At 37.2% G+C, this 22,695-nt stretch overlaps 1 protein-coding gene across 1 annotated transcript in view; it reads right to left on the bottom strand.

Moving 5' to 3' along the window:
• Positions 1-22,695, bottom strand: part of LOC150105705 (uncharacterized) — a 72,784-nt gene that overhangs the window by 3,729 nt on the left and 46,360 nt on the right. The window contains exon 3 of the mRNA XM_090394534.1: positions 14,694-14,822. Within this exon, the coding sequence (XP_090250660.1) occupies positions 14,694-14,822 (129 nt within the window). The remainder of the gene's footprint in view (positions 1-14,693; positions 14,823-22,695) is intronic.

Here is a 22,695-nt window from a genome sequence, read left to right as displayed (position 1 = left end):
CACATTAATTGGTGGGAGTATTAATTGATGGGACTATTAATATTTTTTTATTTTTTTGTGGGAATATTAATTGGTGGGACTATTAAATGATGGGAGTACAGTTTGTTAATGTGTGGAATGAGTTTGAGGGACGAAGTCCCTCAAACTCATTCCACACATTAACAAACTGTACTCTCATTTCCTTACACATTTCTGCCAGCATATCATTCATAATCCTTGCTTTCCGCCTCATTTCACCACAGTCATACTTAGGCAACACACTGACTACCCTTCCTGTCACACTGTTCTCTTTTTTCCTTCCAAGCAGCCTCCTGATATCCATTCTGACATGCTCTTTGTCCTCTCTCAAATCATTTGTACCAATTAATACTATTAACTCTTTTGCTCGCTCCCACCTCATATCCAATGCCTCAATCACTCTACTCATTTTACCACCTGGAAAATATCCCTTGTGCATTCTATCCTCTAGCACATCTTTAATAATGGAGTCACCATACAACGCCACTCGCTCATCTTTCGTTATCTCCTTCATGCCATCATGATTTATTTTAATAGTTTTGACCTGAATTCTCTTAATTTCATTCCGCATCATTTCATTTCTTGCCTCATCCAATCCAATTCAACTTCCGAATCTCGCGACACACATTCTCTCTATCATTAAATCTTTCTAACTTTCGACCTCCCCCCTTCTCACTTTTACTCTCATTCATCCTTCGTTTCCCTACTTTCGGTCCAACATACTTCCAACTTTCGCTATCATTCTTGTCGCTTTCACTCTTTCTTTGTTTCCGTACTTTCGGTTTAACATGCGTCCAATTTTCGCCATCGTTCATTCTTTCGATTTTTTTCACTTTCGATTTCTGCGTCACACCATTTCTAGTTTCATTCGTTCTCTCAATTTCGTTTCCTTCTGCCACTCTCGCTTCACTTTCGTCCCTTTTAACATCCATTATGGTTTTCAAATTGCTCCTTTTCTTTTTTTCTGATTTTTTTAACATTTTTTGGCCTCTCTTTCTCACCATCCTTCTCTTTCAAATGTGCACTCATGTTTCCCGCAACATTCTTGTTACTAACATTTTCTGTCATCAATTTCATATTTGCATTCATCAGTTCCTCATTCAGGTCACACTTCGCACACACCCTTCTTCCATCCGCGCTAAACATCCACAAATCATTTATGTAATCGAAGGAATACATATAACAGACCTCACACTTAACGAAACGACTGAAATCTAAATTAAAATCATGGAATGACAACGTTGCTGCCATTTTTCTTTTCTCTGCAGGTTACTAGGTCTAATAATAACGATTTCGTAATTTAGTTTAGGCAAGAAAAATCCCCCACACTAATAATACCGGTAGTGCACAACGTTTACAGCCGCTTTTACTCAAACAATTACGCATATATACTTAATTATTCCTAGAATAACCTATCTCAATCAGGAGCTCTTCTTAGACACGTCCGCTTGGCTCACTAACACCCTCAAGACCTACATATGCTATAAATAGCATATGTAGGTCTATTGCATGCTCAAAACATTTTTCCATCATCTGTATGATATATGATCAATGGTACTTCTGTTTGATCTAAATCCACACTAATATTCACCTATTTTCTTTTCAGTAATTTCTTTAAGAATTTTATAAACTACATTAAGTAATATAATACCTCTATAATTATTACAGTCAAATTTATCTCCTTTTTTATAAATAGGACAGATTATGCCAATATTCCAGCTGTCTGGCATTTCTTTCCTCGGACTAGATTGTTGAAAATATATCCTGTAGTACAAAACATATTGAATCCCTCCATGTTTCAGTAATTCTGCAACTATATTATCTTCTACTGGTGCTTTATTATTTCTCATTTTTTGTATTTTAGCTTCAATTTCACTAGTTGTTGGTGGTTTTATAGGGGTATTCTCTTCTACACGAATGTCCTTTCTTGTTTCCAATTGAATATTTTCCCCCATTTTCTTCTCTATTTAATAAATCCTTAAAATATTCTGCCTATCTCTCTCTCTCTCCTAATAAATTTCCTTTCTTATTTTTACATCCACTAATTCTTGGTTGATTTTTTTTTTCATTTTTTGATGACATAAAATTTTTTACTTTCATTTTGAGTATTAAGTTGTTCTATTTCTTTTATTTGTTTCATAATTGTTTTTTTTTTTTTAGTATATTATTTGCTTTTTTTCCAAGTTCATTGTATCTCTCCCGATTACTTCTAGTGTTTAGCTATATCATTGGTGCTCTGGCTCTGTTCTCTTTTATAGCTGCATCACATTCTTCAAAGCATTCTTCATTATGAGTTCTTTTGTTTCAGCAGCTGCTTCTTTAATCATATTTTCTACTCTATTCCATTTTACATCAATACTATTGAATTTATCAGCTATGTTATTTTCAGTTTTATTTAATTTAGTTTTCAAGTTATCTTGGTATTTCTTAGCTTCCTTTACATTATTACTAAGTTTATCTATGTCCCATAACCCAGCCTTCTTGTTTTGTCATCTTTATCACATTTGATAATCTTTCTCTTATAATCATTTTCACTAGATAATGATCACTGTCACAATTAGGACCTCTACAGTTACTGACATCAATGACAGAGGAGAAATTACATCTCCAGACTAAAACATGATCAATCTAGTTTACTTCCTTCATGCCTGGTATCCTCCAAGTTCCCAGGTGAATTGCTCTTTATGTGCAAATGATGTGCTTCTTATGAATAATTTGTTTCTGATTGCAAACTGCATCAGTAAATTACTATTTTCATTGTTTTTATCATGTAACATAAATATTCCTGCTACTTGCTTTTGATTTTCATCTCTCTTTCAAGTCTCCCATGATTAATAGAATAACATACCTTTGTGTCTTGCAGCAAACTTCTTCAAGTTGCTCATAAAATCGATATTTATCAATTTCTTCTTTCTCCTCAGTTGGTGCATGAGCTGAAATGACAGTAATGTTTCTAAATTTTCCTTTTAATCTTATTTTGCATATTTGGTCACTAATAGCTTTGTATTCTAACATACCTTTCTATATTTCCTTGCTTACTATGAAGCCAGTACACAGCTGACCACTTCGTTCATTGGGACCACTATAAATAACGCTATAATGCTGTTTATCAATTCTCCCCTGTCCTTGCCATCGCATTTCTTGTAGTGCAACGAGGTCTATTTCATATTTCAGCATTTCATTAGCAACTTCATTCCTCTTTCCTATTTGTTTCATTGTCCTTACATTCCATGTTGCCATTTTGATATCTCTCTCTCCTTATTTTATTCTTATTTTTCTGTCTATTTCGTAATCCAATCATATCCTTTTTTCCATCCAGGTCAGTTGCCACTGAGTTTCATTTGTATCAGTTTCGTAGCATCAAATTTTTTATGTGATTGGGTTGCCAGCCCGATGCACAACCCTCATCCAGGCCTGGGACTGGCTGCAGTGATCACTACTCAGAGTAATCAACTTCAAGAGTTGGACTAAGGGCCTAGCAAAGCGGTAATGAATGATGATGAGAACATGCAAAATTTATTTCATTCATGCTCAGAATTAGGAAATATACAAAATCCATCAATTTCTAAAGGGAGGATCTAACTCTACAAAAAAACTACCACATTTTATGAGGAAGTAAAGAGTAAAGTAAATATGGCCTGTCTGGATTTTGTGAAGACGAGCTTGCCAGGTAATAAATGACATACCAGTTTACTTATTTATACTAGATATATTTCCTCTACATATTTTGCTGTCTCTATGGCTAACAGCATCATTGGGAGGTTGCTTAACATAAGTAAAAACCAACATAAAATTAAATGTTTTCCAACAGCAGTTAATATCTATACGTTTAAAAGAAAGACTGGAATGATAGTTTAATAAGTATCATTAGGCATGTTACTTGCAGTCTTTATATTGTTGTGTAAACTGTATATGTTATTGCTGGCAAAGTGGTCTTTAATGTTATACATGTTAATTAATAACTTCCAAATGTCATGAAGGATCATTCCTTGATTCCTATTTAGTGTACTTTTGAGTGAATGATTTCAGAGGACTACTTGAACAACCTGTCAAAGTAATTCTCTTCTACAATAGAGCATGGAGGATGCTTGCCAATTTACCGTGCGATGTTCTTTGAGGATATGTGCTACGAGTCCGCTTTTTTCTTGCCTTTGGTTTTCACCGCTGCCTATACGTTCTTTGTTTCAGATTTATGCTATTAGCCATACAGACAGCAAAACATGTAGAGGAAATACATCTAATATAAATAAAAAAAACATATACAAGTTAAATCCTGGTATTTATTATTTAAGCAAATTTACTTGTAGTAAAAATAGCATAAAATGTATCATCTTGACAGGGAGACAAAGAAACAGGTACATTCCTTAGAAAAGATTAAATGCAAGAAAGTATCACTTTACAACAGACCTAATTTTTTGAAAAATTGCAGAGATAAAAATGCAGGGACTGCAGAGTTAAGAATCAAAGAAAATATACATTCTGCCAAAGCATGGAAGATATACAGAAGTGCAAGTTTTGGAAGCCGAAATACAAAAAACTAGATCAGACTTAAACTCTGGCTAATTCAATATCCCCAAATACACGGAATGTTATAGATAGAATACATTTGAAGGAGGTCTCAAGAATAGACTGGGTTTGCAAACATAGACTGTCAGAAAAATTTAAGTATCTTTACAACAGAGTTGGTTGTAAAGATACTTGATCACAAAAATCACAAAAATGGAACCTTTTGTTTCTAATAAATTTGTATTAAATTTTTCAAACCATAATCTTACTAATACAGAAGCTTCAGTTTTAAAGAAAGACTTTAATTATGCCATCACTTCAAGACACATACCAAAAGTAGACATTATGACTAGTGTTGAAAAAAGCTACTAAATTTCTGTCATCTCATGAAGAAGCATTATCCACAAGATTACTTAGTGCTTCAATTTTATTAAACAGTCACACTCCAAAAATAATTTAACAGCATTAGAGAAAGAAGATTTGAGAAGTTTACATAACAATGATGAAATCATAAATTAAAGATACCAAGAAATTATACTTGGTTTAATCCTTTATCCAAGTGTAAGCAAACAAAGTTTGTGCCAAAAGTATTTTCAGGACTGGGGCAACTCGTGGTAAAGGTGGTATGACTTCACATAACTTGCCTTAGTATCCCATTATGCAAAGCACATCTCCCTGCAGACATGTATAATGCTATGCATTAAGGGAAGGGTCACTACCCAGACCATTATACTTAATGCTGACAAAGGGAATTCAACAATTGTTTTAAATAGTGCAGACTATGACATTAAGATCATCAAAACTGAAGAGGATGGGAATGAATATGAGGCTAGTAGCATGGATTGTGTGTGTGTGGGTAGTGGGGGGGGGAAACTGATAGACAGGTACCGGAGAGTTATATGGTAGAGTGGAATATAGGAGAATGGTGGTGACTAGTAGAGTACCTCAGGGTTCAGTACAAGGGCTGCTAATCTTTAATTTATTATTATTACATGACACCTTCAGGGAGTCCAAAGACTCATTGAGGGAGGGCACCCACTCCACAATTCCCTGTCTCCACCACTCAAATCCACTAACTACAACTAACCGCATCTAGACAAACACCATCCACCACCACTAGCATTTTCACAGACAATCAGAAACATCCATGTCCACGGCAGGATTCGAACCAACAGACTTTTGGCTGGAGAGCGGATATGCTAATATATCCGCTGGAGAGCAGAAACTAGCTCTTACAAATAACCCTAATTTTGGTTCCTTTTTCACTATCACTCCTAGCTTGTATCTCCTCCAACTATTTCAATACATATAAACATCATCAGTTGTTTGCTGATGATGCAAAACTGGGGAAAGCAACAGTTGATAAAGGTGATGTAGATATCCTGCAAGATGATTTAAATAAATTTGCATTGTGGGCAAAGAATAATGATTATTAATTTAATGTTCCAAAATGTAAGGTTATGCACTTCAGGTTGAAAAAAGTTGCAAATGGTGTATCATATTAATGGTATTGGTTTGCAGGAAATTGATGAGGCTAGGGATTTGGGGATAATGGTGGACAAAAGAGTTGAAGTTCAGAGAGCATATTGCAAAAATTGCAAAAGTTGGTAAAACAGCTTAACGAATTACTTGGATGTTGAAAAACATGCTAACAAGTAAAGATAAGGAAGTTATTATCCCTCTTTATAAGGCCACAATTCCTATGATTCGGCCACATCTTGACTACTGCACAGTTTCTTTGGGACCAGGAGGTAGATGAAAAGATTCAGAGACGAGTGATCAAGATGATGACAGGTTTGTGGAATACTCCCATGAGGATAGGTTGAAGGTTTGTGGGTTAAAAGTTTAGTTTGAAAGGCAGACCAGAGGAAACATGATAGAAACTTTTAAGATATTAAAGGGGTTTTATAAAAATTGATGCAAGTGAAAATTTTCAATATATGAAAAACAGTCAGAGAACTAGGCATCATCAAGTTATGTAAAAGTGTGGTTAATAGGGGTGTATTGCAGACCAGATTTTTTGTGTGGAGAATGGTGAGTGAATGGAATGGATTGCCAGATTTGGTTGCAAGTTCTCTGATGGTGAATGGATTCAAGCAGAGGTATGATAGGATTTGTGTGTATGATGGTTGATTTGGGTATCCATGGAGATGCCATAAAATAATAATAATTTTTTTCAGAGTTTCAGAGCTCGGAAGAATATACCATATTCTGATAATCCTCTGATGTACAGAATAAAGCCCTATGAAATGTCCTCCCGACGAGTTTCATGATGAAGACCATATGCTAGTTTATTTGATGGTATTGATTCACAACACACAATGATAAGAAAATAATAATATCTATTAACTTATTAGCTAGCATTTCCTATATCTCCTGTATATGAATTTTACCAGATATTGATCTGTAAAATTCATTCACCAACTTATGTTTCTATCACATAATTATCTATCTTTCTCCTATTTACTAGGCAAAGGAGATGGCATTCCTTGAACGTGTTTTTATAATATCGCATTGTTCTGACATCATCACTCTCATCTTGGGATCCTTTCCAGAATCTCCTAGTCACCTTGAAAATTAAGTTATCCATCCTAAGTTATCCAGCTTGGTTTGGCCGAGTGGTGAGTGTATCTGCTCTCCAGCCAAAAGGCTGCAGGTTCAAATCCCGCCATAGGCATGGATGTTTGCGATTGTCTGTGGAAATAGTGGTGGTGGTCGGCAGTAGATGGCACTGGTGTAGATGAATGCAGTTGCGGTTAGTGGAGTGGTGGAGACTGAGAGCTGTAGAGTAAGTGCCCCTCCTTTGATGAGTCTTTGGACTCCCTGGAGGTGTTATGTAATAATAATATCCAAGCTATTCATAGCAATACATATGTAATCTGATTGAGAATTTATATAATGGAATGTTAACAACTTATTCTTTATTCAGCTGCTTAGCTGAGTGGATAGCATATCTGTTGTCCAACTAACAAGCTGTGGGTTTGAATTTCACTATGACATGGCTGTTTGTGCAAGTCTTTAGGTAGTAGTGAATTTTCACTGCCTTAGTATGAGATGACAACCTTCTTTATTAGAGGCCTCAAGTGGTTGAAAAAGTGATATGTTTGGTCTCCAGAATAAGGTTACTGGATTATCTAATCCTTGGTCCACCCATGATACTAATGCACTATAGACTTACAACAAAAATGGGCAGGATTCATATATAAACATCTGTAGTGTATTCCTTGAGAATGGAGTAATACTTCAGCAATATATGCTGTTATTTTCAAAAACTAGCTCTTACAAATAACCCTAATTTTGGTTCCTTTTTCACTATCACTCCTAGCTCATATCTCCTTCAACTATATCAACACACAGAACACCAACAATGTGCGTAGCATTCCACTGGTGCTTTACAAAGTATGAAATTTCCATTCAGCAACATTGAATTGGCTATCTTCATCTTTGCTAGCCAACTCAATTCAATTCCTCCTAAAGGAATGTGGTGTCAGCATAAGTGTTTTAGATAACTCTCTTCAGCTTTGTATTACCTGAAAACAATTGAATATTTATTTCTCTACAGCTCTTTATTTCTCTACTCTTTCAATATTTCTCTTCTACTCACAATATCAGTAACATAAACATTAATGTTAAAACAATAAAATGTTAAAACAATGAAAAAAAGATATATATGAATGAGAAAATAATAGTTGATAGTGTGGAAGGTGTGAGTGACTGTGAAAGTTTAGGAGATGGTTTTGTTTGGGAGAGTGAATTTAGATTAAGAGTGACTGACCTGCAGAGGGAGATAGATGAGTTGAAAGAGGAGGTGGAATGTCTTGTGAATGAGAGCAGAAGCATGAAAGATAAGATTAGGAGAATGGAAGAGATAAATGCAAGGAGAATCAGAGTAGGAGAGAGAGAGAATTTAGGGAGTATGAGTGAGAGGTATGGGGGGTGCTAGAAGAGGAGAGAATGGAAACAGTAGAAGAGAGGAAATGAGAGAGAGAGGCATGGGAATGCTAGCAGACGAGAGGATGGAAACAGTAGGAGAGATGGAATGAGAGAGAGAGATATGGAAGTGCTAGAAGAGGAGAGAATGGAAACGGTAGGAGATATGGAATGAGAGAGAGGTATGGGAATGCTAGAAGACGAGAGGATGGAAACAGTAGGAGAGACAGAATGAGAGAGGGATATGGAAGTGCTAGAAGTGGAGAAAATGGAAACAGTAGGAGAGAGGGAATGAGAGAGAGATGTATGGGATTGCTAGAAGAGGAGAGAATGGAAACAGTAGGAGAGAGAGGTATGGGAATGCTAGAAGAGAGAATAGCAGTAGAGGAGAAGGAATGAGAGAGACCTATGGGAATGAAAGAAGAGGAGAGAATGGAAACAGTAGGAAAGAGTGAATGGTAAGAGGTATAATGTATGGCGACTCAATGATCCGTGGTGTTCAAGATAGGATGCGTGAGGAGTGTTTACCAGGAGGAACAATAGAAAGGGTGGCTATGGCAATTAAGAGAGGTGAAAGGGTGGATGAGATGATTGTGATGGTAGGAACGAATGACTTGAGTGGTAATGTAAGTCGGGCAGCGAGAGATATGAGGTTTTTGCTTGAGACTGTAAGGAAGAAGACAGAGAGAGGAAAAATAGTGTGTGTGTTGCCTAGGTATGATAATGATGAGCTGAGCAGAAGAGCGGTGATATTGAATGGCATAATAGCAAGAATGTGTGACAAGAGAGGACTGGTATATGTGGATGCTTGGAGTGCGTTTGAGGAAAGAGAGGAATTGTATGCGAGAGACCGTTTACATTTGAATGAGGAAGAACGTAGGCATCTGGGGAGATTGCTGTTCTGAACGAGTCAGTGTGTCCCAGGGAGGATGATAGCAGGAGTGGCCTCTTGTGGGAATGGATACTTGGGAGAAGGGAGACGATGTCAAGTAACACTGAGCCCAGTGGAGTCTAGAAGGGATAATGCTGGGTATAGAAACAAAGGCATTTATATGCTTTATACCAATGCCAGGAGCATCCGGAATAAGGGAGAGGAATTGGTGGCGAAGATAGCATCAGCCTATTGGGATCACTGAGACGTGGTTGACAGAAGGGGATATAATAACAGGAATAGAAGTCGCTGGGTATAGCATTTTTCATCAGGATAGGAGGGGAAAGTGTGGTGGTGGGGTACTGCTTATGATAAGTGATGACCTATGTCCTCTAAGAGTGGAGGCTTTGGAAGGAAGTGAGACAAATGATTTTGAGAGCATATGGTGTGAGGTAGAGGTAGACAAGACAGGATATTTAGTGGGGTGTTGCTACAGACCCAGGAGCACGGAGGATGGGGACCAAGAGATGTTTAGACAGCTAAGTTTGGCAAGTGCAAGAAGAATGATTGTTATGGGAGATTTTAGCTACAGTAGTATAAATTGGAGAGAGGAAGATGCATGTAGCAATAGTGGGATGGAATTTCTAGAATTCTTGAGGGACAAATATCTTAGGCAACATGTAACAGAGGGAACAAGCAGTTCAAGAGTTTTAGATTTGGTTATAGCATCAGAAGAGTTGATAATAACTGAGATGACATCTCTCCCACAAGTTGGAGAGAGTGACCATATGGTTTTGACTTAGAAAATGAATAGACATGCAGGAATATCAAAGAGACGGGAACTTATGTGGAATTATAATGCAGGCGATTATAACAGTCTTAGACGTCAACTTTGGGAAGTTTCATGGAGGGAGGAATTGGAAGGCCGGGATATCGTTAGTGCATGGGAAATTGTGAAAGAATATTTGTTAGCAGCAATGGTAAGTTGTATACCACGAGTGAAGAAGAGGACACGATTTGGAGTAAAGTGGATGACAAACAATATTAAACAGGAATTGCATGTGAAAAAGAGGCTATGGAAGAGATTTAAGGAGACAGGTGAAGAGAGGATACGTGAAGAATATAAGACACAGGCCAGAAGAGTGACTAGTGTGGTAAGGAAAGCGAAACTGGAATATGAGAGGAGATTGGCCCTAAGATCCAAAGAAAATCCTAGGGAAATTTTTAGCTATGTGGCCAGTAGGAGGAGAAATGACTGTAGAAGAATGATATTGTGGGATAAAAATGGGAATAGAGTGACTGATGCAGAGGACATAGTGGAATTGTTCAATGACCACTTTATTGGAGTATTTCATCCTGGAGGAGTCAGTTTTAATGCTAGAGGGATAGGGCAGGTTCAAGGTTTAGAGGTACAGGAGGAGAGTGTGTTTCAGATACTGAGAACTCTGGATGTCAATAAAGCTTTGGGACTGGATGGCATTTCACCACAAGTTTTGAGAGAATATGCTAGGGAACTGACAGTGCCTTTAACCTGGCTTTTCAATGAAAGTCTGGCTTCGGCAAAGGTGCCCAGGGAATGGAAGGAAGGTAAGATAGTGCCATTGCATAAGGGTGGTAACAGACTGGAAGTGTCTAATTATAGACACTTCCAGTCTGTTAGGATTAACTACTGATGAAACACAGACAGGCTGTGTTTCATCAGTAGTTGTTAAGATCTTGGAGAAAGTAGTGAGGGACCGTATACAGCACTGGGCAGATGAGGGTAATGTTATCTGTGAAAGTCAACATAGATTTGTGAAAGGGCGCTCTTGTTTTAGCAATATGCTAGCCTTTTATAATAAAGTTACAAGAACATTAGATGAGGGAAAGGCATATATACTGCAATTTTCTTAGACTTAGCAAAAGGCATTTGACAGGGTGCCACATGATAAGCTGATATTTAAGTTGCAACACATAGGTCTGGATGTCAGATTGGTCAACTGGATTCAGGATTGGCTGTCTGATAGGTATCAGAGAGTTGTGTATGGTGGAGCAGTTTCAAGGAGACAGAAGGTTACAAGTGGGGTCCCACAGGGCTCAGTACTAGGACCTGTATTGTTTAACCTTTATATTAATGACATTGCCAGTGGATTGCAAGGGGATATTCAGTTGTTTGCAGATGATGCGAAGCTGGGAAGGATTATTAGTAATATTGCAGATGTGGTAGCCCTGCAAGAGGATTTGAATAAGCTAGATAGATGGGCAAATGAATGGGGGTCAGTTTAATGCAGCAAAATGTAAGGTCTTGAGGTTTGGGAAACATGGATGGGATGCTGCATACTCTATAGGAGGAGTTATACTGGAGGAAGTTGGGGAGACAAGAGATCTGGGGTTGATGATTGATAGAAACCTGAAGTTTAGGGGACATATTGCAAAGGTGGTGAAGGTAACACAGAGGATTGCTGCAATTATGAGAAGGACACTGACCTGCAGAGATAAGAGGGTTATCATTCCGTTGTATAAGTCTCTGATCAGACCACACTTGGAATAAATGCTCTCAGATTTGGTCCCCAGGATTTGAAGGAGATAAATTAACTGTGGAAAAGATACAAAGATGGATGACAAAGATGGTCTCAGGACTGTACAAGGATAGTTATGAGAATCGGCTGAGGGAATGTGGACTGCAGAGTTTGGCGGATAGAAGAAGGAGAGGTGATATGATTGAGACTTTTAAACTGTTGAGAGATGGTTACAGGGTTGATACTGGGGAGTTCTTTCACTTGGTTGAACAGCGGGAAGGAGTGATGAAAAGAGGCCATCCCTGGAAGTTACGAAAGGAAACTGTGAGCAAGAGGGTGAGGAGTGGTTTCTTTGCATGGAGGGTGGGTGAGCCGTGGAATGCATTGCCTGATAGAGTGGTGAGGGCGAGAACGGTCAATGAGTTTAAGGAGTGGTATGATAGACTTTGTGTTTCTTAGGGGGAACCTCCCCTCGATGTGTTTTGACAGCCTTTATGTTCTTAGGAAGGACCTCCCACAATGAGTCTTTTGACTCCATGGATGCCTGAATAATAATAATAATAATAAAAGTTAAACAGTGGTAAATTACAAATAATGGATTCCTGCAGCACTTCAGTTATATATGATCACCATATTGTGAACAGATAATTCCATTAAAATAATCTTCTGTAGTATTTTCTTCAAAAGGTCTCCATTCTGCTAGCAATTTAGACCATCTTATGTTACTATAGCATGAAATATGTTCAAGCTCATATTTTTCAAATATAAACTTCATCCACAAACGTTGCAAATCTATCATAAATAATTCGTTCTAAAGACCAAATCTGGTACTTTTTCAAGCCATTTCACAGACCCTCCAGTAAGCATTTTGTGGAAGACTATTTTCATTTGCCTGGTTTGTGACAAATGAAAACAGTTTTCCACCTAAATTTCACAAACATTCATGCACAGCAAAATTTCAGTTCACAATTGGTTGGAGAATAGAGACACTATCCACTGAGGTAACCGGGCTGGCACTTTGAATGCATGATGTACCTGAATAATGTTCTATATACTTCTGGATCTTATCAATTAAATGGTATCCTATCTCTATGTATCTGAAGTGTTACATCAAGAATACTTATCTTCATTATTTTCAGACAGCTCAATTTTTGAACCATATATTTAGTTAAATTCCAAGTTTTACTACTACACCCAGTCCTCGACTTAGGACACATGTGACCACTCATACTTATGATGCCCATCCCATTAGCACTTTCATGGAATACGACCCAACTCCTGCAATCTATGGATCAGGGTGTTATTATTGCTTTCAAGACATTATTTAAGAAATACTTTTTCTCAGACTATTTCTGCTACTGAGAATGAGAAAAGCCTCAGAGTCTTTTGGAAGCAATATAATATAATTAATAATATGAATGATGTTTGGAAGAAGCTGCTAAAAATTCATACATTCATGGGATTGAACAAAGACAAGCCTTAAAGGAGATTGATTGATGACAAAATATTGATGCAAAATATTGTGATCATAAAGAGCTGAATGTTGATAATGAAGATGTAGAGTAACTGTTAGAAGCTGTGGAATAAAAGTTTTCAAATGAAGTCCTTATAGGACTAGAAAAGCAGAAAGTTGCAGAAGAAGAAAAATAGAGGGAAAAAAACAGTAGAACAAGTAGAAGAAGCTGTCTTCAAAAAAAAAAAAAAGTTTTCACTGACAAAATTGGCAGAGGCACTTGCCTCTGTTAATAAGGTAATTCAGTTGTTTGAAGAAATAGATCCCAATATGGCAAGATTTAACAAAGTAGAAGAGTGGTGCAAGATGTAATTGCTTGTTACAGAGAAATGTAGTAAAGAAAAGGAAACCTGTGCAGACTAAGTTAGACATAATGTACAAATCTTTAAAGAAGCCCACTCCTGCTGACATGTCATCCTCTAAAGATGAGCCTAGATTTTCCACAAGTTATGCATTCAGTAGCCCATCCTAAGAATGCTTTGCAATTCCTGAATCTGAAGAATTTATTGTTAATTATTACTGAACCTCCCCTGCCTCTTCTGATGAACTGTCCAATTAATAAAACAGCAGCTATGAAGAATTACTCTTGAGCTACATTTTCCATCTAATTATTTTAATGGTAAGTGCAGAAGCACTATACACTCATTTCATTATAATAGTACAGTACTATATATAGAAATTTCATGTTATAATTTGCACATTATATTATTTTGCTATAAACAGAGTAAAATTAGTTTAAAAGATAACCAAACAAACCTACAAATCTTAGTATTCAGGCATGTTAATTTTTAACATATCTGTATAGTTCATATAGTAATTTACAACTTGGGACCTTTGACTTGCAATGGAATCATCAGAATGGAATCTTGTAAGTGAAGGACTGACTGTATGTTATTAGAGGTGAGATACACTGATCGAAATCATTCCTTTTCACACTATACATCCATTTAGTAGAATGTAATGCATGTGTGTGTGTATATATATATTCATTTTTAATATAAACTGACTATTAATCCAAGAATTATAACAAATTGAGATTTATTTGCAAACGTAACATGTTTCATCGAGATTGACTTCATCAGGCATTAAGAACATAGAAAGATATTAAAAGACACTGAAACAAACATTGAGACACTCTAAAGCTATACAATTATAAAGTTATGATATTCGACTGTAAATTACAGTTATTATGAACTTGTGCTATAGTCTGTGTTAAAGTTCTATTGTTGTACACTTGTGCGTGTGTAGAACCACGCACAAGTGTACAACAATAGAACTTTAACACGGATATATATATTAAGTTATTCAATATATATATATTGAATAACTTAAGGAGAAAAAAAATTTTTTAACTTACCAAAATCATGCCTGCCTTTGCAGTAGCAAACTGAGAAACTATCCATTCATAACGATTTGGACTCCAGATACCCACTCTATTTCCAGGTTTCAATCCTAATGCCAGAAATCCTGATGCCAATTTTTCCACCTAAAAGAATTAATCTGTAAAATTATCATATTCCAGGTGAAGATAAATTGAGTCATCTAAAAAGAATTTGGGGAGAGCAATAGCAATGCAGAGTCAAGTAGATGGTATGACCTTACAGGAGGAACCATCAGGATTGGCCACTAGAGAGCTGTATGGTGTGTAGTGTTTGTAGAGCTCTTGAAAATATAAGTGTTATTTTGAGTAATAATTAGCAACATTGCTTGAATCTTAACGTATTATTGTTTACTTTTGGTAACTTAGTGTGTCTGTGTGATTTTTTGTGTGATTTCTGCATTATTTAAATTAGTATTTTGATAAGATATGATAGATAGCGTAGCACATGACACCGATGAGAAGAAAGACGATGGTGTCCAAATCATCCCCATCTTTGTTTAAAAATTTTAACTTAAGGGAGTTTGTTCAGTGTAACGTCTGCAGGATGTACGCTTTGCAAAGAGCAGCTGGAGTTTGGTTCGATAATGATAGTGGTGGAAATGTGTGCCGAAAGTGTAAGGAAAGCGAGGATTTGAAGTGTGTTTCAGGATGCGAGATTGATGTCGTTGATGAAAGCCAGAATGAGATAGAAAATAGTGATATGATAGGAATTTGTGATGTAGTACCAGATAGCTTTGAGAACAGTGTTGAAAGTGAGAGTGAAAGTAAAAATACAGAGTGAGAGAATGGCTTAACGGATAAAAATAATGAAGAGTTAGTTGCAATGAGTGAGATTGCACGGAGTGATACAATCGTTCAGCTGCTCCTTCGCCCTATGTATCACTAAGTGCATGGTTGCACGGAGTGATACAATCGTTCAGCTGCTCCTTCGCCCTATGTATCACTAAGTGCATGGTTGCACGGAGTGATACATAGGGCAAAGCAGCAGCTGAGCGATTGCAAAATTGTTTACTGAGCGCATCAGCTAATGGAAAGAAGCAAACGTGTGATAAGAAAAATAAGAGTATGATCAGGAGTGTAAGAAAAATGAAGAAGCGAGTGGTGTACGGTGATTCATTAGTAAGAGGTGTAATTGATGAGAGTTGACAAAATCGTACTTACCAGGTGCGAAAATTAAGGATGTAAGTGAGTCTATTAGAGTGCAAAAGCAGAGGGTGAAAGAAATGATAGTAGTGGCAAGAATGAATAATTTAAAAGGAGAAAAAATTGCTATGAGAGAGGTCTTGAAGGTTTTACTACCTGTAGTAATTCCTTTTACTACCTGTAGTATTGCCGTGGTATAACAGAGAAGAGTTGAGAAGGAGGGCCATAATTGCAAATGACTCTATGCACAGGTTATGCAGGAGGAGTGGTGTGGAGTTTGTGGATGTGTGGAGTGAGTTTGATGGGCGAAAGGATTTATGCAAGATTGGATGGTTTGCATCTGAATGGATTTGGTGTGCAGAGAAAAAGTGTTGTTGAATGAAGTGAAAGTGGATGTGCAGAATCAGGGAAACTAGAGTTATTAAGGGGGGGGGGGAATGGATATGCAGACTTCAGGGAGGCAGTTGAGTGTAAGAATGTGTATAATATACCCGAGCTAGTATGAGGGATAACAAATCAGAATGGGATAGTTAGTATAAGGCATCAAGGTAGGCATGGGACTAATGGGCTTCTTCATTTCATGTATACTAATGCCAGGAGTATTAGTAACAAGAAGGAATAATTTATGGCCTTGATTGGCTCTTCCTGGCCACAGGTTATTGGCATTAGTGAAACATGGCTGATAGAAGATGATATAGTTAGTAGGATAGAATGTGAAGGGTATAGTGTGTTAAGTAGGGACAGAGAGAATAGGGACAGAGAAAATAGGGGGAGGAGTGTTATTGATCATAGCTGATGAACTGCAGCCAAGGAGAATAGAAGCTGAACTGCAGGATAGAGAAAAGAGCACATTTGAGGCTATTTGGTGTGAGATTGAGAGTAGCAGAACAAAATATATAGTTGGGTGCTGCTATAGACCAGGTGATGGAATAGATGGTGTAGATAGTATGCATAAGCAAATAGATGCAATGAGTGGAAGGAGGGTAATTATTATGGGGGATTTCAACTATGGTAACATTGATTAGAAGGAGGAGAGGACATATGGGAGGAAGGAATTGGATTTTATGCAGTTATTAAGGGATAACTATCTGAGATAGCATGTAATGGAAAACACTAGGGGTTCGAGAGTGCTTGACCTAATAATTGCATCTGAGAATTTGACTAATGAATATCACCACGTTGCTACCAATTGGTGAGAGTGATCATAAGGACCACACATTTAGCCACCTGGGAGGTGGCTAAATATGTGGAATTTTCAATTAAGACAGCATACATGTGGAATTACCAGGCTGGTAAGTATAACAAGCTTAGGAGATTGCTTGGTTCAGTGCCATGGCATGTAAAACTGCATGTAAAAGTGCTGGATGTTGATAGTGCATTTAAGGAGCGTTTGCAGGAGGTAATGGCTGACTGTATACCTAGAGTCCGAATAGTAAATTAGGTAGGAGTTAAATGGATGAATAACACCATTACGCTTGAGCTGCAAAAAAAGAAACAACTGTGGAGGGAATTTAAGGAGAAAGATGACGTGCAGGCACACAGTATAAAGCACAAGCCAGAAGGGTAACAAGTGTGGTAAGAAAAGCAAAAGCGGATTATGAAAGGGAATTAGCCATGCAAGCTAAATAGAATCCGAAACAGTTTTTTTGATATGTTGCAAGTAAAAGAAAAATATATATGGCAGAATGATTTTAAGGAATGCTGATGGTAGGGAGGTAACTGACTCAGTTGATATTTTGGAATTACTGAGCGAGCACTTTGCAAGAGTATATCATCCAGGGGGTGACATTGAAAAAATGAAGGAACCAATAGCTTATACGGGAATTGTGGTGAATGAAATGGAGGTGAATAATCGTGAATACATCTGTGGGATCGGATGGTATACCAGCTCGCATCGTATGTGAAGCGACTAATGAATTGTCAGTGCCCTTGACCATTTTGTTTAATTTGAGTCTCAGGTCTGGGTTAGTCCTGAGGGGGTGGAAAGAGGGTGGAAAATAGTTCCAATGCATAAAGGAGGTTCCAAGACTGCTGTTGCAAATTGCCGACCAATCAGCATATCACGAGTCGTTGTCAGGGTCTTGAAGTATTCAAGAAAAAAATACAGGAATGGATAGATGAAATTGGGATACTGTATGGGGGACAGCATGGTTTTGTGAAGAGTAGATCATACCTCAGTAACTTGCTCATGTTTTATAACACAGTGATGTTTGGACTGGATAAGAATAATGAGTTTACAGTGATTCTGCTGGACCTCACTAGGCCTTTGACAGGATACCACATGGAATTCTAACTGCAGCATATGAGGATGGATATAAGGTTAGTGAGATCGATTAGGAGGGTGGTTGATGGAGAGATATCAGAGAGTAGTTTATTCAGGAGTAGAGTCCAACAGACGGCCTGTGACTAGTGGTGTGCTGCAGGGTTCTGTTCTTGGACCACTTATTTAATTTGTTCATTAATGATATAGGAAAGGATCTGAGAGGAACTGTTCATTTGTTTGCTGATGATGCAAAGTTGGGTAGGGCAATAGTGAATGCACATGATGTCAAAATTTTGCAGGATGATTTGGATAGATTGGAGGACTGGGCTAAGAAGAATGGATGTCAATTTAATGTGGCAAAATGTAAGGTTATGCATTTTGGGGTGAAAAGATTAGCAGCAGTATACCACATTGGTGGAACTGTACTCCAGGAGATTGACGAGGCCAGGGATGTGAGAGTGTTGGTGGATAGGGAGTTGAAGTTTAGGGGGACACATTGCAAAGGTGGCTAAATCAGCTCATCAAATCACTTGGTTACTGAAGAATACTTTTACAAGCAGAGACAAGCAAGTTATTGTTCCTCTGAATCGAGTTTTGATAAGACTCCATCTTGACTACTGTGCCCAGATTTGGGTGCCAGGGTTTCTTCTTGATGGGGAGGAGGTGGATCCAGAGGCGAGTGACCAAGATGATAGGAGGTCTATGGAATGGACCCTATGAGAACAGGTTGAAGATTTGTGGGTTGCAGAAATTCGTTGATAGGCAAAAAAGGGATGATATGATTGAGACACTCAAATTACTGAAGGGTTTCTATAAGATTAATTCAGAGGATATTTTTGAGAATAGGCCTGGTGGTGGGAGGACTAGGGGCCATCCATGGAAACTGGACAAGATTGTGGTTAGCAAGGGTGTTAGAGCTAGGTTTTTTACTTGGAGAGTGGTAAATGAGTGGAATAAGCTGCCAGAGTCTGTTGTGGGTGCCATGACTGTGAATGAGTTCAAGGTGAAGTATGATAGATACTGTGTGAATGTTGAATAGTTGTTCTTGACATGATGTTAGGGCCTCCCTCGATGAGTCTAAGGACTCCTTGGAGTTGCCTGTAATAATAATAATCAGTTCAATGTTACAAAGTGAAAGGTGTTTTGAAATTTGGTAAGCAACAATGGGATGCAAAGTATACACTTGGTGGAGAAACTTTAAACAACACAGAGGAGATGAGAGATCAGGGAGTGGCGGTGGACAAGAACCTGAAATTCAGGGGCCACATTGCACAAGTTGTGAAGTTGTCACATCAGATAATAGCAATATGGCAATGATCAGAGGACCTTGACATGCAGATATAAAGAGGTTATGATTCCACTGGTCTCATAGGGATTATCGTGCACAAATTTGGTCACCAGATTTTCATGATGAGGATATGTTAGAAGGGATCCAGAGAAGATTCACAAGGTAGTAACTCATCTTTAGCATGTGGAGTAAGAAGACAGACTGAAAGAATGCAATTTGCAAAGCCTCATGAATAGGAGGGGGGAGGGAGGGGCTATGATTGAGACAGTTAGTCGGGGCTGTTACCAGGTTAATATGGAAATTTTTCATAGAATGGGAGAGCGCTCAAAAAAGAGACTATCCTTGGAAACTGTATATAAGGAAGATGTGAGCAAAGGTGTGAAGAGCAGATTCTTTGCATGGAGTGAGTGTAATCCATTGCCTGAATATGTTGTGAATGCAGATACATTGAATCAGTTTAAGGCACAATTGGATGAACTTTATGTGTGATAGTGTGTACCTCTTACAATGAGTCAGATTCCATGGAAGTCAGATGTTACCAATAATTATAATTTTTATTTTTGAAAGAAAGGGCACCAAAAAAAAAAAAGATGTATATATATTATGGTAATATTTGTTAGAATAATCTCAACCAATACAGTTGCAATATTTGATGCTGATGGATATGCTGCGCGTTAAAATTCAGGAAGCAAACCTGCTCTAGAAACCAAACATCTCTTTCAAACCACTATAGGTCTGCAAATATGCAAAACAATGAGATCTCACATCACAGGCAATGAAAATGATGAATCACATTTACAAACATTCATAGTATAACGGGACATGAGCTTGTTGGTTACGTGGTGTGCTATCCACTCAAGCCGGTTAAACCAAAGTTGTCCTGAACAGAACACAGATAAATTTGGATGCCCAAAATTTTATAATGCAAATACATATACCTATAAACAATGAGTTTTTTTCCCCATAAAACAGGAAATAAATGTTTTTTATGCCCATAGTTTTTTTTTAGTAATATGCTATTTAATGTTTATTGAATACTAGGAGGACAATGAAAGTATTTCCCATTGCATATAACCATCATCTGTTCTACTGACTGAACCTAACTGCTAGGTTATTTCTTGTTTGATGATTTATAAACTGATTTATAAAACATGACTCTCTGTTAATCACAGTCAGTCATATTTTATGTATATATGTGTAAAATGTGTTATCAATTATCCAGGCATCTCCATGGAGTTTAAAGATTCACAGAGAATTATACTTGACAAGAAATTATATTCTTGTTTTAATCCTTTACCTAAGCTTGAGCAAAACAAAATGTGAAGTATCTTCATGACTAGGCTACTTGTATACAGAATTTGTTGATTTCACATGAAATTCACATTTCACAGCAACCCCCCCCCCCTCTTTTGGACACAATCTTGTTATGTATTATAGGAATGTTTCAACATATAATGAGATCTCATCAGTGGGAGTTAGACCTTCAAGATATAACTCCCAACAATGGGACTTCAATAAAGGTCAAACCCCTCTCAAAATGCACAACATACACACACTGAAAAGGGATGTGTGGAATGAATTATGGGATACTGAAAATGTGATATGAAGTCAACAGCTTCTATGCAGAAAACTGATTTTCTTTTTTGCACAGAATCATCATAGTCATGAAGATACATCACACACAAACATTTGTTTGCTCGTGTCTGAGTAAAGGATAAAAACAAGAATATTTATTGTCAAGTATAATTTACTTTTTTAATCAAGTGAAAAAATTATTCACACAATACCTATCATACTTTCCTTCAATTCATCCACCATATTCTAAGCAAAAAAATTAGGTTTTCATGTCCTTAACCATGCTCTTACACAACTTGCAAGGGATGACTTACTCTCCCTCTTCATTATGTATTAAAACATTTCTACTGCATCTATCCCCCTAAGTAATGTAATCCACAAGTAGATGGAAAGCATTCAATAGACCTGTAACTATCTTGGTCACCACCATCTGGATCCTCTTTGCCATTTTCTTATCCTCAAAAAACTTACTTAGGCAATCACATCTGTCATATCAGTACAGGATGCAATCATATTAATCCTTATAAAGAAGGATAATAACTTCCTTATCTGTAACTCAGTGTTTTTTCAACATCCAATCCTTTTTAGCTAATTTGTCTGCTTTTGCAATATATCCTTTGAACTTCAAATACCCTGTCCACTGTTATCTGCAAATTCCTATTCATCAGTTTCTTGCAGTGCAGTCTCCAAAGATTATAAGCCATGTAATACATGACTTATAATCTTTTAACTATGTACATAATCTGCAATGCTGAACTGGTAACTTATCTTTTACCTACCCTGTGTCATCTACTTAAGTGGTGTAGTTATTCTGCAAAATGATTTATTTACTATTACCCTCCCAAATTTAGCATCAGCAAATAGCTCGATATTATCTTTCAAATCATTCCCAACATCATTAATGTACAGATTAAACAGCAGGTCTAAGTAGAGCACCCCGTATCACACCACTGGCCTTCTCTTTCAGATTCACCATATATTACTCTTTAATATTTGCCTTTCACCCATCCTATTATCCATGTCATCAGCTTTCCATTCATTCCCATTTTCCCCAATCAGAGGAGATATCTTATCAAATTCCTTCACAAATTTCAGCAATATCAGGATGCAGCCATTGTGGTACTGACTTCATGGAGATATTACATCAACAAATAAATTCAGCCAATCTCTCTCTCTCTCTCTTAAACCATTTCGATTTCCCTCCAATTTCCTTCTATACATTCATGAACTGTACACTGTTTCATGCAGTTCAGCCATCCTGGCATCAATTATCTCTACATTCCACAACTTATTATCATATTATTATCATGGGAACACACTAACTACTTTCCCAGCTATGCTGTTATCCTTCATATCCTGCAACTTACTCAACTTTTTTCCTCACCTTGGTAATTTTGGGCATAAATAATATATTCAAGTCAGTTTTACTCACAAACACTACCAACTTTAATTTCTATTTATTATTTTATGCAAAGCTCATATTTCTCTCACTGTGCCACCTGTAAAATATGTTTTATGTATCTGATTATTCTCCAATACAAACTAACTATTGAATCCAAATATAATGCCACACAATGATTCATTCACATTTTCTTCACCTTGTTAACTTACCCATCTTATTCATATCAGTCAATCGCTTCTTCAAACATTCAGTTCCATCCTCCACATTTCACTCTTCATTCACATAACCTAATTTCTTTCACTTTGCT

Source organism: Typopeltis vanoorti, chromosome 6 (assembly GCF_054136105.1).
Source record: "Typopeltis vanoorti isolate ZY-2024b chromosome 6, IOZ_Tvanoo_1.0, whole genome shotgun sequence".
NCBI classification, from domain to species: domain Eukaryota; kingdom Metazoa; phylum Arthropoda; class Arachnida; order Uropygi; family Thelyphonidae; genus Typopeltis; species Typopeltis vanoorti.
The sequence above is the reverse complement of the archived record's forward strand: the minus strand, read 5'-3'. Positions and strand labels throughout refer to the sequence as shown.